This window comes from Strix aluco, chromosome 11 (assembly GCF_031877795.1).
Source record: "Strix aluco isolate bStrAlu1 chromosome 11, bStrAlu1.hap1, whole genome shotgun sequence".
NCBI classification, from domain to species: domain Eukaryota; kingdom Metazoa; phylum Chordata; class Aves; order Strigiformes; family Strigidae; genus Strix; species Strix aluco.
This window is the reverse complement of record NC_133941.1, coordinates 12,188,123-12,202,662: the sequence shown is the minus strand read 5'-3', so window position 1 is coordinate 12,202,662 and position 14,540 is coordinate 12,188,123. Positions and strand designations below refer to the sequence as shown.

The following is a 14,540-nucleotide window of genomic DNA, read 5'->3' as shown; positions in this document are numbered from 1 at the left end:
AGAGATACAGTCCCCAAATTGAGGAAGAAAAACTGTTTGATGTCTAATAAGCTGCACTTTTAAAGTCCAGTTATTCCTACATGATACGGGTCCCTAACTACGGGACACTTTTTCCCCTGGAAAGCAATACAGCAACTGACGACACTCCATCTACACCGTCTACTAACTATCCTGCTTTCAATTAAGAACACCACATGACAAACAGCTTGCTTTCACACCCCTGTAACCCACTGAGCTACAGACACCTCCAGATGTCTTTCCTTCCTGCAATACCTTTGGAAAAGAGAAATTTGGGTGGGTAGAGGCATCAGGCTGGGGGAAGGGATGGAGGAAATCAGATTACTTTGGGGACCCTTTTCCTTCACCCAGAAACATTAATACAAAATACTTAATTTGAGCTTGATGACAGATCACACATGATAGTGTTTATTTCAGGTTGTTTTTTTTTTTTTAAAGGATGCACCTCAGGCCCCTAACACATGGAAATAAGTAGGAGAGAGTACAAATAAAACCTGGGTTTTGTTCGGGGTATATGGAAGTGATCTCTACTCTGTTATTCCCTCTACTAGCAAAGTACTCTGCCTCAATGGAACTATTTATATGCCAAAGCAAGAACCTGAATCAATTATCCAATTAGCACCTCTAGAATTAAAGAGTCTTCCCTAACCCACACAAACTCATTTTTTGCAAAATAACTAACCTGGTACATTAGCTGGCATTTCTTGATTACTGCTTCCAGTGGGCGATTCAGACATCTGGGCATTGCTTTCATCAAATTCATGTTTAAATATACAAAGTAGGCAGGAGATTCTGTAGTCCAATCTCACATTCAAAATAAACTGATGACAGAGAAGCAGTAAAAATGTTGAAATAACTTGCCTATTTCCAGCACACGTACAATTTACACATAATGCAGTGCTACCAACATGCAAGATCGACATCGTGAAGATGTGGATTTAACCTGGAGAAGAGGTACGCAAATATTTTCTTAAAAATCCCCAGAATTGCGTTATTTTTTTCAGTGATTTCAATAAGCATGTTATACACACAGTAATAAAACCTTAAGAGTAAAAGACGTTGGCAGAGTTTTGAGTCCTCATTACTGCCCAATGCAGGCATCCTCACCCCACCCCCAGGAAAGGAAAGCAGCATTTCCATCTCCGTTCTGGAACCAGCAGGAATCCAACAGAGCAGCGCTGTCGTCCTCCTCGTGCCGACTCCCAGGGCGCCGGGGCAGAGGAGGCTGAACATGAGCTGCCAAGAGCCAGGCTGCTGCGTACAACAGCTCCCAGCTCAGGTGGGCCGTACTCACTGGTGCCAGTGGTACCTCTAGCGTAGCAGAGGCCACCTTCTCGGTGGTCTTCCTCCCTCTTGAGGGAAGAGGTACAACGCAAAGAACACTTGTAGCGCTCTCAGATTTAGGGGAAAACACTTAATGCTGGTTTTAATCAACCATGGTAACAGGGGGATTATGGGCACACTAAAATATCCCACTGCACATGCCAGGCCATAAGAGAAGTTCTGGCTTTAACTAAAATTAGCAACGGGGAAAGGAAGTGAATCAAGCCTCCCCTACATGCTGCATCTGCTGCTGAGGGGAAGGGCATAACCTCAAACCCAGCTACGTGCGAAGCCTCCCACGGGGGCACGGGGAAGGTACACCATGGCTTTCCTGCTGCTTCACATACTTTCGCCCACAAGGCTTTTGCAGCATTCTGGCCTCCATGAACTCGTCCATGACGTTACTGAACGGAAAAGGGACTCCTACACTGAAGGAGGGAAGATGGATTTCAGTGCAGTAATTTTGTAGCAACATCTAGATCAAGGCAGCGCTGTGGAAAAGGGAAAAAAACCTTTCTTTTTGTGTCCTGAAGACTTCAGAGTCAACAAGTGAGAAAAACCAGACAGAGATGGAAGAGGCTGGCAAATGTGCATTCATAAAAACCACTTCAGACTAATGGCTGCATGAGGAGGAGACTCAAGTATCTCCCCCTTCCTTGGGCACTTAACAAGATGGCCCTGTAGACTCAGAGAAATTAGTAAGACAGGAAGGTGGAAAATGAGCTCTCCACTTCAGCAAGGCAGGTATTTACAAATCACCGGTAAATATGCAAATGTCTACTACAAACTCATTTCTACTAACTTGTTTCAGTAATGGCATAGTATTGTCATATGCAAGTTGAGTGCTGCATGCCTGAAAGTCACCCTTGTAACGCTTTACCAGTTTGAAAGAGGCACATACAAGGCAGGAGTGAATTAAAAGACAGCATGGCACTATATGAACGCTTAGATTCAAGACAGCACAAGATGCTACATCGATTGGCGTGGCTAGTACCTGAAGTATTTCAATGATCTTCAGCTTTGTGTCCATTACCAGGATGTCCTCTTTCTCTGGTTCGCTCTGCTTGACGTTACCCTCAGGAGCAGCAGCAAGCGGCGTCATGGGCAAGAACCCACCGCCTCTGAGCACCACCTGGGTCATCAGCTCACCGACTCCATGGATCGATCTCATCACATTGCTCCCTTCAGAGGTAGGTAAACAGGTAAGGTTAGGATGGTGTAATGGGACTGTGCTAACAGGGCAAAGACCCTTCACATCCTAGGCAGAGAAACTGCCTCAACATTAAACAAGGCCAGGTGGACACTGAAACCCCTGGAACAGATGAAAGTCAGCAGAAGCACAGCAATAACTTCCAGAAACCCTCTGTCCTCTCCCTCTTTCACTGTAGGCATTACTCAGCTTTACAACCAAGCCATGGACAGAAAGGAGCAGATTTCGAACCCACATTGACACTGAGATGAACTAGAAACTACCTAAGAATGATCAGTTCTGCCAGTCATTTCTCAGTCTTACCTTTACTTTCCTCGCCTTTTGCCATCTTGGTAATAGGGAAGATGGTAGTGATGTGCACACAGTCTAATATAGCAAGGAGGATTTTGGTTAGTCTGAGGAGGTCACAGAAGTTGTAGAAACCAAAATATATCAGATTTCTGGCTAAGTTAACAACCTACCAAAATAATAATAAAAAGCCTGATTAATACTAAACATTTTGCTATCAAGTTGTCTTAACACAGTGAAAAGATCAAGAAACTGGCTGTAAGTCATTCTTATCATAATACCTTGTAATTCCGTAAGACTGTATAGTTCTACATTCTATCAAAAAGTTTTCTACTTGCCTACAAATACTGCAATGCCAGGACTAACAGTCTGTATCTGCAATTGATATTCTATAGCTACAAAATCACACCACATATGTCTCATTACAGAACAGGTAAGAGAGGTTAAGACTAGAGGGAATGTACAGGCGCTTTTTATGATTTGGCCTTATGAAAAAAAAATATCACACATCTAAAGCTTACTGCTACCAAGTTATAGTTTCCCCACAAGTCCTCCACATGCACTGCTTCAAGATCCGCATGTAATAATTTAACATATAGTGTGAATATTTAACGTAGCCCCATTATCTGAAGTATATTCCCTCAAAAACATGTTTTGTGTGTTTCTTTTAAAGAAATATCACATATTTTCTTACGGTAACGGTTATTTAGGGAATACTATCACATGGTTTTGCTACATTTTATTTGCACAGACAGGCTATTTTATTAGGTCAGTAAGTCACAGGACACTGTAGTGTCCTCTTCGTGAGTAATACTGTAAGCTCTAGTAACTATCTGTGCATGCAGACATAGTGTTTAGTTTTCAAGACTATTTATTCCAGTAAAGCTTGACTTTGCAATAACACCGAGAATACAAAAAGTAAACAAGGCTTCTGCAAATCTAAGACATAAGCTCACATTCATTAAGTGTATTTCAAGAACTATCACTGCAAACTCACAAACTTCAGTGGGGTTGCTTGCACGAGGAACAAGGACTGCACTGAAAAGGAGGAGCCTGCTGAGGCTCAACATTCATTAATTACTTGCCAATTTACCTGGTGTTGAAAAAAACTACCAACATTCCACCAAAAAAAAAAAAAAGGATAAAATCATAACTGGATAACTACCTCAAAAGTGAGCTTATTTTTCTCTTTATCAGAGAAAGGGAACCTCTGACACACCACATCTCTTAAATATTCCTCTACAAATTCCATTGTTTGTGCAAATCTCTCCTTAATTTCATCTTTGGAAGTTCCACTGCTATCATAGCTGAAGAGGAAAAAAAAAACAAAACAAAAAACAAAACAAAACACAAAACTTAGCATGCAAATACACAGGGCTCTTTTCCCCTGACACAATTTTTCATTGGTTTGTCAAAAATCTAAGAAAAGTTAAAGGCTGTTAAATAGTTTATCCAAACAGGGGAGTCAGGAAGCTGACACCATAATTTCCTGGCTTTTGCTGTTTTATCCCATATGCTCATTTTGCACCATTTAAAAAAGTCTGAGGAAAACAAAAAAAGATAATTTTGTCCCAATAAAAAACCAAACCCCTTATTATTTTAGTGGAAACAGTGACAGGCTATGTACAGCATTAGGGAAAATGGATGTGGCCAAGAGATGGTGACTGGGGATGCTGTTTTTTCTCCAAATAAAAATAATATATATGCAAACTAGACATTACTTTTTCTTAATATAAATTCTAGGTTTGTTTCTCAGCATGTGCAGAGAGCATTCGAAAAAGACAATCCCCATCCCCTTGCACTAACTACTTTTGTTTTCCTGTTTGGTCACGTATCACTGCTTAGCTTCTGCCAGAGCTGAAGCCATTTGTTTTCTACTTTGGCATTTGAAGTTGAGTAAGATCTACTGCCTCTCTCAAAGAAAACTAGGCTAGCAAGTAGGAAAGGGAGGGTAAAAGAAGGACCCGCTAAAAACCAGTACTAATACTGACAAGACTCAACTTCCTAACATTTAACATGAATTTTAAATGTTCATTTTATCCAACCGAAAAAACTGGGTTCTGAACAGTTGAAGTACTGTAAGTTTTAAATTATTTGTACTATAATGAGTTAATACAAGTCTATGGTCAAGAATTCATGTCTCCAGTCTAGCTGTGGTTTTGTACAGGTTTTTCACCACTGCATCGAAGTATTTGCCACTGCAGGTCAAGGACCATGACTCCATTGCCAGCACATTACTTGTTTCAGCGTCTTCCCCCTTGTTTTTGCTTTTGATTGTGCGAGCTACCGTATGGAGAATCTGCCCTGAAGAGTCTATACTCTAATCTAATAAGGCAGGAGGCAAAAATGAAATAGTCCTGACTTGCGTTCCGTCCCCCGGGCTAGGTCACTCGTCACATCCCCCAGACCAGAGACAGGCCGTCTCCGTGATCACCGTGGGTTTTGGAGACAAACCCCTACTGCCTCACAGCTTGCACCACGCACATACAGGAAGGTTGCTTTGTTCTCGGGAAGGTTCTCTCCAGCAAACATTACAGGCAAATGAAACCACAGGGTTTGAATAAGTTATGGATTTTTTTTTTTATATATATTTTTCAACTGTAACAGTATAAATAATGCATGAGTTTAGGATTGATCTGGTTTTGTTTTAAAAATCAAGAGTCGTGTAATTTCCTTTCCCACACCATTCCAGCAAGTACTTACTCATCAATAGCAATTTCAGAAGGTATTTCAGACCACAGACGAGCGTACTTCACTGGTGTTACTTGTTCCTGGGGGTCACGATCAACATGCATATGAAGCATTAGCCGGCAAAAAGATGCTCTCAGATCATATGGCAAGTTCTCATCAGACATGCAACGGAGAATGAGATCTACATCCAGCTGGCCAGATATCTCATTTATGGCTAAGTACTGTCGATCAAGGCACATTCTAGCAAAGAGGTTTAGCTGATATCTTTTGGGGGGGGAAGAAAGAAATCATAGAGAAACCGCTTACACTCTCCAGAAATGTCCACTGGGTATAGTACTGATATGCTCTTATACGTATTAACAGAATGAATCTTAGATTTTCCAGTATTATAGCTATATTTATTATGGACCGAATGAAGTACCTACCAAACACTAGTAAAAGGTAACTTAGTGGAAAAATAGAAGAAAAGGAGTAATCATATTTTCCTGAGAGTTACATAGAACTAAGTAATGCTGTTTATGAAAGCTACAGAAGAATCCAAAGGGCACTTGAGGCAACACAGCCTACATACTGTAGAAGACCAAACGCTTCTTACTGATGCTGAAGCCACAGCTGTTCACTGAGGCAACAATGTAGATGGACTACAGAATCACTGGAAATCAGGTAGCTCTGATTTCTGCTGATCTCTGCTTCATTCAGTCAAACAATTGGTATAGAAAGACTAACTGAATTCCTAAGCGTTTCAGTCCATAAACTAAAAGCAAGCAACTGATATTTAAAGTACGCACATTCAACAGACCAATAATTAGCCTTTAGCCATAAAGCACACGTCCAACATTCACAAGCATTCATTCAGACTTGTGTTGAATAGTGTCAACTGTGAGGTTTCCTAAACAAATGAACATTTAACTGAAGGCAGACTCTTTTTCTCTCAACACTCCTCATGAGACTTTGACCAAGCTGTATCCTAAACCCTTGTTTTAAGCATGTTCACAAGTCTATAATGTAGACTAAAAATAATTAACACTATCACTTCTACTTAAAAACAAGTGCAAGAAAATCTATTCTGAAAGCACCTACAATTTTTTAAAATATATACAAGAGGTCTCCTTTTGAGCTCAGCCCAATAGGTTCAAATAAAAACGTGTTAGGAAGCCTAGTGCAAGAACCATGTCAATGGAAGAGATAATGCAAAATAAGGTAACTATAAAAAATTAAAAAAAATCTAGTACTTTCTGCATTACTGCAATTGAGTCCGTCAAACGACTGTCGGAGGTTTATAACCCAGACACAGGAATTTGGTCTGGGCTGAAACCTGATCTTACACTATGCCAAGAACTTGGTGTCTTGTCAAGTCATCTGGAAACATCGCTTCGTGTTAGAAACTGCTAAAAGCATAGCTTAAGCCGTACAAAAGAGCACTGCACATTAATCAAACAAAACTTGCGGCATTTTCATAACTTGATATATTGCCCTGCTGAGAACTACAGGACCACTAAAGGCTTTGAGTTTAGAGAAAAATTTAGAAGGCAGAGAACACAGCAGTGACTTTAAAATCAAAAGCAAAGCCACCTGCACGCTCAAATCCTGTGATTCCTGCAAGCAGCTGTTCACCCCAACTACCACCTGAATACAGGTAACCTCAACAGTTAACATACAGACTCTCTCAAAACACCCCCTTATCAGGAAACCAAGCAGAAATACAGGCATTAAGTGCTGTGCAAATTCAATGCACTCTAAGCCTCAACTATTTTTTTCAAAAATCAGTTTAAACTTGCTCATGCTGATAATTGGACTTGTCACCACAAATAACTTTGTGCTTTTAGCTCTCACTTCAAAGAGACTTCACCCTCACTCTCTGAAGGGCTATTTTGTCCATGAAAGCAGTATCCTTTCCCCCAGACCAACTACAGCATATACCGAAGGCTTCCCCACACAGCCCTGATGAACTTTGCTACCCAACTACTGCACATGCTGTTAACCTGTAGTAGCTGAGTATGTCTCGATCTTCCTTCTGCCCTTCCTTAGCATCCTGAGCCAACTCTCTGATACTCTTACTGCGGATTTCCTTGTTACTGTCTCTCCAGAACAACCACACTTCTTCCTCATCTTCTCCAACTTCCAAGGCATTTTCTCCACTTGACACTTCTTCAAACTCAAATCGAGAAAGGACCAGCCTGCCAGAAGGAAGTTAGGTTAGATTACAAACTGCCAAGACCCATGCAGATCTTTTAGAACATTTCTTTTAAGGCACTTGCTAAAAAAGACACTTGCTAAAATGTACTGGTGACATAGAAATAACTGATTTTATGACCTTACCTGCATTCAGAAAACACAAATTCTATTCCTCAACTCTGCAAAGTAAAAGCAGAGTATCTTACTCTTTCAGCAGTGGCAGCTTACTACATAAAATCTTTGGGGTTTATTATTAAAAGCATTAGGTTAGGATTAATTTGGATTATAAGCTTTCCGTCCAGCCTTAAAAAGAACAACATTTCTGCTCCATTGAATTGATGAAGAAACGAGGATGTTAAAGACACATCTAACTGACTTTCAAAAACATCTTTACAGGACAACTTGTTCAAAGATTATCCAACTGACTAGGAAAGGACTAGAAAGAATATCTAAAAATCAGTCAGTTCTGTATCATGTAAATGGCAACTGGATTAGAACTTCTTTCTGCTTCTGTGGTGAAATAACTAAAAACAAATCAGCTACTGAAACATAAGAGGCTTTGAGGGCTTTTAGCTCTTCAGCAAAGAAGAGATCACACATCTGGAAGAAAAAGATTAAACACACAAGAATAAGAACAAATAAGTAATGTAGCAAATTTAAGAGCTGGTGGAAATACAGTCTTTATGATTTCATGAAAAGAATTAAATGCGCAAGAAGACTCTCCTCCATTTGTGTTTTAATTACTACCTGACAAAGACCTGCTTCCATTTTACAGTATTTAGATAATGATTATCTGTGCCCTATTCCACATATCAAATAAACCTGTCTTTATGAAAGACAATTGGGATTTGGTGCCTGCTATGATGCTTTAGCAGTGGCAGGGCAGTGCTGAGAGCTGGAGACCCAGATCCTCACCGCAGAGTGAGAAGCGGGTGAGCAGAGATGCATCAGCTTCTGCTTTGCTGCAAGCTGAGCTCAGTGGGCACACACCCAAGAAGCACTCGCTCACTTCAGACAGCTTAGAGGAAAGCCTGCAGCTCAGAGGAGGATCAGGTCCACAGGACCCTACACAACTTCCTGCAAAGTCTGTCTACTTTGCTCAAACGTGAGATATCTGAAAGATTTCTCTGACTGCAGGACTGAGAATGCATATGGCAGACGTCTGCTGTCATCAATACCCATTTACTGTGTATTTGAAGAGGACCCCACACATACCTAACTGCTTTCTCTAGACGTGCCAGCAGCGCTCTCAGCTTTTTGAATCACCTTCCTTCTGTTTCACACTAGGAAAACCATCTTTAAAGGCATTAACTTACTTAGTTTCAATGAGAATGTCTGCATTTGCTGGATTCAGCACGGCTTTACAAATCAGCTCCTGTGTCACTGGAATAGACTTGTTCATGGAAACGCACAGATCCGAGAGGTAATCCAAAAACCTGTTGGAAAATGTGAGCCAAAAGGATATCAATCCTTGTTGAGATCTAGACTGAAGCAATCTACATTTCAGAAAGAAAACATTCAGAACTCCATTTTAACATTGCTGAGTGAGACTGATGCCCGAGGGGGAAGTTATGGGAAGTGCCAAAAAAAGAAGTGAACTAGCTGTGCTTCCTTACTAGCAAGTTGGCAGGTACAGATTTTTCTCAAGAGTCTAAGAGGAAAAGGGTAATCATATACTCAAAAACGCAGATCTCACCTGGGCTCCCTATTTTTCCTCACAAGACTAACAAAAGTGTCAATCTCAGCAGCTGTGATGTGCTTCTCCAAGAGCTTGCGATTGTTATGAAGCAGTGCTGTAATAGTGTCCTCGGCCAAGACATCGTAGCCAATTTGCTTCTGCATGAAGCCAAACTGCTTCGCAATGTATTCCTTCAAAACACAGAGAGAAGAAGGAAGGTGTTGTAATTAATTCTCAGAATTTAAGGAAATGCTCAGTAACAGAAAACAGTAACATGTTTGTCAATATCAACAACCCAGGAAGCAAACTGGATTAGATTCAAATTGTTCTTCGAGAGAAAACAAGTGATGACAGATAACCTTAACACCTCCCTCCCTCCCAGGCTAGACACCACCAAGGTATTTACCCTTATCTGATATGATATTGTTTTTAATAAATGGCAAAAAAGAAATGAACAGCCTTAATTCACAGGTCAACTTTCAGTGGAGCTTGTAGCACACAGGAGTGAAGGAAGTCTTATAATTCACCTGGATTTGAGAGTTAGCAATTCTGTTGTTTTCTTTAATTCCCCTTAGAACTGGTACTAATTATACTGCCTATAGTATCTGATAGAGATGAAAAATGCCAGATAGAGTAAAACTGAGCAATCCAAAAATCTCTTGCTGGCTGTACAATCACAGCACAGCATTAATTAATGAGATACAGCTTTTATATTTTTTTGGAGCACAAGAACAATGCTAGTGCCATTGAAAGCTACAGGGATATTTCAAACCTGATTCTTTCTGTAATCCTGCTGAGAGTGTCTCAGCACTCTGTAGCAAAGCCGGCATATGTGTCTGAAAGGAGCGTGACGCTGGTCTCCAAGCTCCTCCAACCGCAACATCGGGCCATCACCACTGTCCGTAAATGGTGCTTGCAACAACTTGAAAATCTATAGATTTAAAAAAAGAGATAAAATCCCATGAGACGCTGCCTTCATCTGATGAAAATTAGTATAAAGCATTGTGTCAGTGTCTTCAAATTTCAGAAATACACTACAGTTACCAAGTTTGTTCCTTTGCCATAGAGTAGCCTGGACAGAAGACGTTGATCACTCTTACTCCACACTGTATTCTATAATTTATTCTTCTAGCCTACAGTGGTAGGCCAGTGGTATGCTTACACTCCACTGCCAAGAGCCTGCTGAAAGCTAGAAACTCAAAGGATCTTTTGGTCCCAGTAATTTGGCCAGGTTGTGTCTGTCTCTTTTTCTGACAACCCTTCTTGTAGGCAGAATTTAGAGAAAAACACTGCCTACCTGCTTTAGAATATTCTGTTCTCTCATCAGTTTTTGCCGTTCTCTATTAGGTTTAGAAAATACCACTTCAAGGACATCTTGCCCAGAATTAGTTCCACCAGTAACAAAGTAGACCAAATCCTCCAACAGTTTGGTAACAGATCTACAGAAAAGCCAAAAGCTGTTAAGACTACAAATTCTATCTGTTAAAAGAACAATGCCAGTGAAAGTTTACATAGATTTCAAAATGCTAAGTGAAAAAAGAACATCAATTAGAGACCGACTCAGATGCTGGATAAAGCACACAGGTTGGTACAGAACTTAAAATTAGGAACTAATGCTCCCTACTGCTGTAGCCTTACTGTCTAATAGCTAAACCAGAGCAGCAGTTAAGACAATGCTATCACTTTAGGGCAACTATATGCTTGCCAAGTTCTATTTGGCAGTTCTTTAAATTGCCAGAAAAAAATTAATCAGGTGATAATCTCTCCCAAGGCCAAATAAAAGGCATTGGCTATAGAAGCACATGGGCCCTGGTTCTACAGAGTTGACTGTGCTCTTTTTGTGTGGCCACACACTTTTCACGGACACTGTCAGAGGATTTGCAATAAATCATATGTTCAGTCTTCACAAGATGGATTATAAATTCCCACGCTTAAGTTGCAAAGCCCATCAAGAAAGGTATGCTGTGGCTTACTCCAAGTTCACAACAACAGTTCTCATGCTCTCATTTCACAGGGAGGGCTTGAAGGAATAGGCTTGAGAACCTCCACTATGGACACGTCAACAATAAAACCATCAACTTTTTTTTTTTTATATCTCATCAAGAAGGAAACAAAATCCCTCTTCTGAAGATAGCCTACATAGATAAAATTTTCAAAGAAACCAGTTACTGAGTAAAGGAAACAACATTATCCAAACCAAATTCTTGTTTCCTTACCTTCTTTCATTCTGGGTTATTGTTCCCTTTTCCAACTTGCCAGCAATGGAACCTAAAACCTTACTTGCATCATTTGCAAAATCCAAGTCCCGAACCTCTGCAGGAGAAACTGGCACTATAGCAAAAGCTTCTTTGTCCTCTTTCACTGGAGAAGTACCGATCTGAAACCCAGAGAAGTTTTATCATCAAACCAAAAGGCAGAAAACAAAGTAGCAGTTCACATACTCAGTGAGAACAGAAGAAAAGCCACACTCCACTTGGACAGCACGAGTCAAACTTTGAGAACAGTAGCACTCTGTGCAAGCTCAAAGCTGTTCCCAAATCCAGAGGGACATCAGGTGAGATTGCAACACGTTACTGTAAACAGGAGAAAAAAAATCCTCCTCATGATGACTGTTGTACAGTAGAAGTTGAACAGCATAACTAGTACACTACATGTCTTTAAGATAGAATATTTTGTGTAGGCACTACTCATTACTGTTCCACTGCTTGCTGCTTGACAAACCCAGCAGTCTCAAGGGACTGAACTTCTCCTGTCAACACTTTTGTGAAAGTACAGGAATATAAGGACGTGCTTGCATAAAGTAACAGAACTTACTTTAAGCATCACAGGTTTCTCCTCTTCTTTATCAATAGGGATATTGGTACTATGAACCCAGGTGTTAGTGCAAAGGTGTCTAAGTCTGACATAAGAGTTCCTGAAAGAAAATCAAAAGTTTCAAAGCATGAGTCAGTTTCCCAGACAGGAAATCTTTGCATTGTTCGAACTGCAAGATGTTGGCAGGCACAAGTGGGAAAAAAAAGTGTCATCTTTACCCATGCTGCATACCATAACAGAAATAAGACTCTTTCCTTATTTCTTTCTATAAGTTCACCTTAGGAAGTCTTCTTATATAATGAAATAGATTCTGCTGTAAAACAGAACTATGTCTATATTTTGTTGCTGTAACTCAGCTGCTGCACAGTAACTAATTAAGTCTCTTCAAGTCCTCACATTTCCACATGCTGTAGCATATCTGAGCTGTCAACTTCCTCCCTTACCAGGGAATTATGAGCTGAAAAATGCAAAGTTATCTATGTTATATTTTCTAAACTGAGAATTTTTGGACTCTTTGTGTAGGTAGTCAGTGTTGAACACACATCAAAAGTCCATTAAATACCAGAACACAAGACTAGTATGCAACCATTTTCTTTAGCAGAAGTCCTATGGGGACAGCAGTTCCCAGACTGTTTTCTCAGGTATTTCTGGCAACGACACTTTCACACATACCAGTTGTTTGATAAAACATGTCAAAGCCATAATCAGATGAGCATCTTTGGCCAGGATAAGAAACAATTTCAGCTGCAGTACAATCTCCTCTCTCCTCACAACCATTGCAGCCCAGAGGACAGAAGAGGCAGCCAGGACAGCTGCTTTTTTGGTGGCCATGTTAACTTCTACTGACTTACAGTATCTGATGACTTAGTGAGTTGCTTAAAGTAGATTGAACAAATATGCTGTGCTTTCTGGGTGGGAACAGGCAGCAAAGAGTCTGCATCCACACTGCATATCTTTGAAGGGTACAGCATCTTTTAAGTACAAGAGGTACCATATGAACAGTAAAGGACATGTAAAGAACAAAACGAAGTGCTAAATACCTGATCTTACACCCTAGCTAACATAATACAGACAGGTCATGGGAGTGGCTTGATAGGACACCCAAGGCTTTTAGTCCCAATTTGTTCACTAGCAAGGAAGCCCCTTAATCTCAATTCTCCTATCTGTAAAATGGTGTTCGGTTACTTATAACTCAATTGTAAAGCACTGAAGTGAAGCTTCAGGCACCTGCTCAGTAATTCAAGATGAATTTGAGGAGGAAGCTTCATTCCAAAGGATAAAAGAAAAATAGCAGGAGACAGCTTTACCTTAAAAAAAAAAAAATAATCTAACTCCAAAGCAGTCAGTTCTAACAGTATGCTTAGCTGTACCTGGGGACAAGGCTGTCTCCTCCTCGCAAGGTGGTAGGGTCCAACTCAAATATGGAGGAGATATCGTTTCCTTCAGGCACAGACACCAGCGAGTATGCCATCTTCTCCTGAGCACTGCGCAAGCCTCTTCTGGAGGCATCCTGCTCAGGGTCCAGCTGTGGAGGAAGTCCCATCACACAGAGTCAGACCAAGCCCTCCAGACCCACCCACCCAGCATTAAACAGATGGGGCCTGTATTCGCAGACATGACTGAACCACTTCAAGTATCCGTTAAGACAGCTGGGCTTTAGGACACCAGTAAAACTGACAATTAGCTGCTCTTGCCAACCATTTCTTTGTTTTCCCTGGTATAAACAAGTAACTTCTAAGTATTTCTGGATCACAAACACAATAATCCTAAACCACAGAAGTTGTATCTTGCAGACAGTGCCAGAAGACACTCAAAATCCCCTAGCCATTCACCCCACAGTGCACTGGGAACACTGACTAGTTTCAGATGACCCGCATTTGCTAAGATCCCCACCCCTGACACTACTAGTTCTTGAAATGTATTTGACATATTGCAATTATCATTCTAACAAAGCAATTATGTGAACTGTAAATATAAAAATCAGCAACACTATGTACCAACAATCTTGCTGGGAAATAATCAACCTCAGCAGCAAAAATGGGGCTCGCATCTACGAATCACAGACAAATGAAACAAAAAGCTAATCAAGAAGTTAGATGTCTTGCTGTTCGCACCACAGTTTATGATGCACTCAAACACAGTGATACGCTACAAAGGCCAGGGCATCAGAGTACCTTTATTTCCAAGGCACTAGCACATTACCAGCCTCCTTTAGCAAAGGAGGAATGAATAAACCCCTGGATTTTCAGATGAAAGGACAAACGGATAGGAAAAAAAAAGATAAACTGGGGGAAAGGAACAACTTTCTTTAAGATCTTTCCTAGGGAACTACCAGTTATCACT

The 14,540-nt window shown here is 40.6% G+C and overlaps 1 protein-coding gene across 7 annotated transcripts in view; it reads right to left on the bottom strand.

Annotated features, from left to right (window-relative positions):
* Nucleotides 1-14,540, bottom strand: part of ITPR1 (inositol 1,4,5-trisphosphate receptor type 1) — a 171,271-nt gene that overhangs the window by 100,102 nt on the left and 56,629 nt on the right. For all 7 annotated transcript variants that reach the window (XM_074836080.1, XM_074836081.1, XM_074836083.1 and 4 more), the window contains 13 exons: nt 13,568-13,722; nt 12,198-12,297; nt 11,600-11,760; nt 10,681-10,822; nt 10,156-10,314; nt 9,402-9,574; nt 9,022-9,141; nt 7,513-7,707; nt 5,543-5,794; nt 4,005-4,146; nt 2,855-3,008; nt 2,336-2,523; nt 701-839 (listed from right to left, as the gene is read on the bottom strand). In XM_074836080.1, the coding sequence (XP_074692181.1) occupies nt 701-839; nt 2,336-2,523; nt 2,855-3,008; nt 4,005-4,146; nt 5,543-5,794; nt 7,513-7,707; nt 9,022-9,141; nt 9,402-9,574; nt 10,156-10,314; nt 10,681-10,822; nt 11,600-11,760; nt 12,198-12,297; nt 13,568-13,722 (2,080 nt within the window). The remainder of the gene's footprint in view (nt 1-700; nt 840-2,335; nt 2,524-2,854; nt 3,009-4,004; nt 4,147-5,542; nt 5,795-7,512; nt 7,708-9,021; nt 9,142-9,401; nt 9,575-10,155; nt 10,315-10,680; nt 10,823-11,599; nt 11,761-12,197; nt 12,298-13,567; nt 13,723-14,540) is intronic.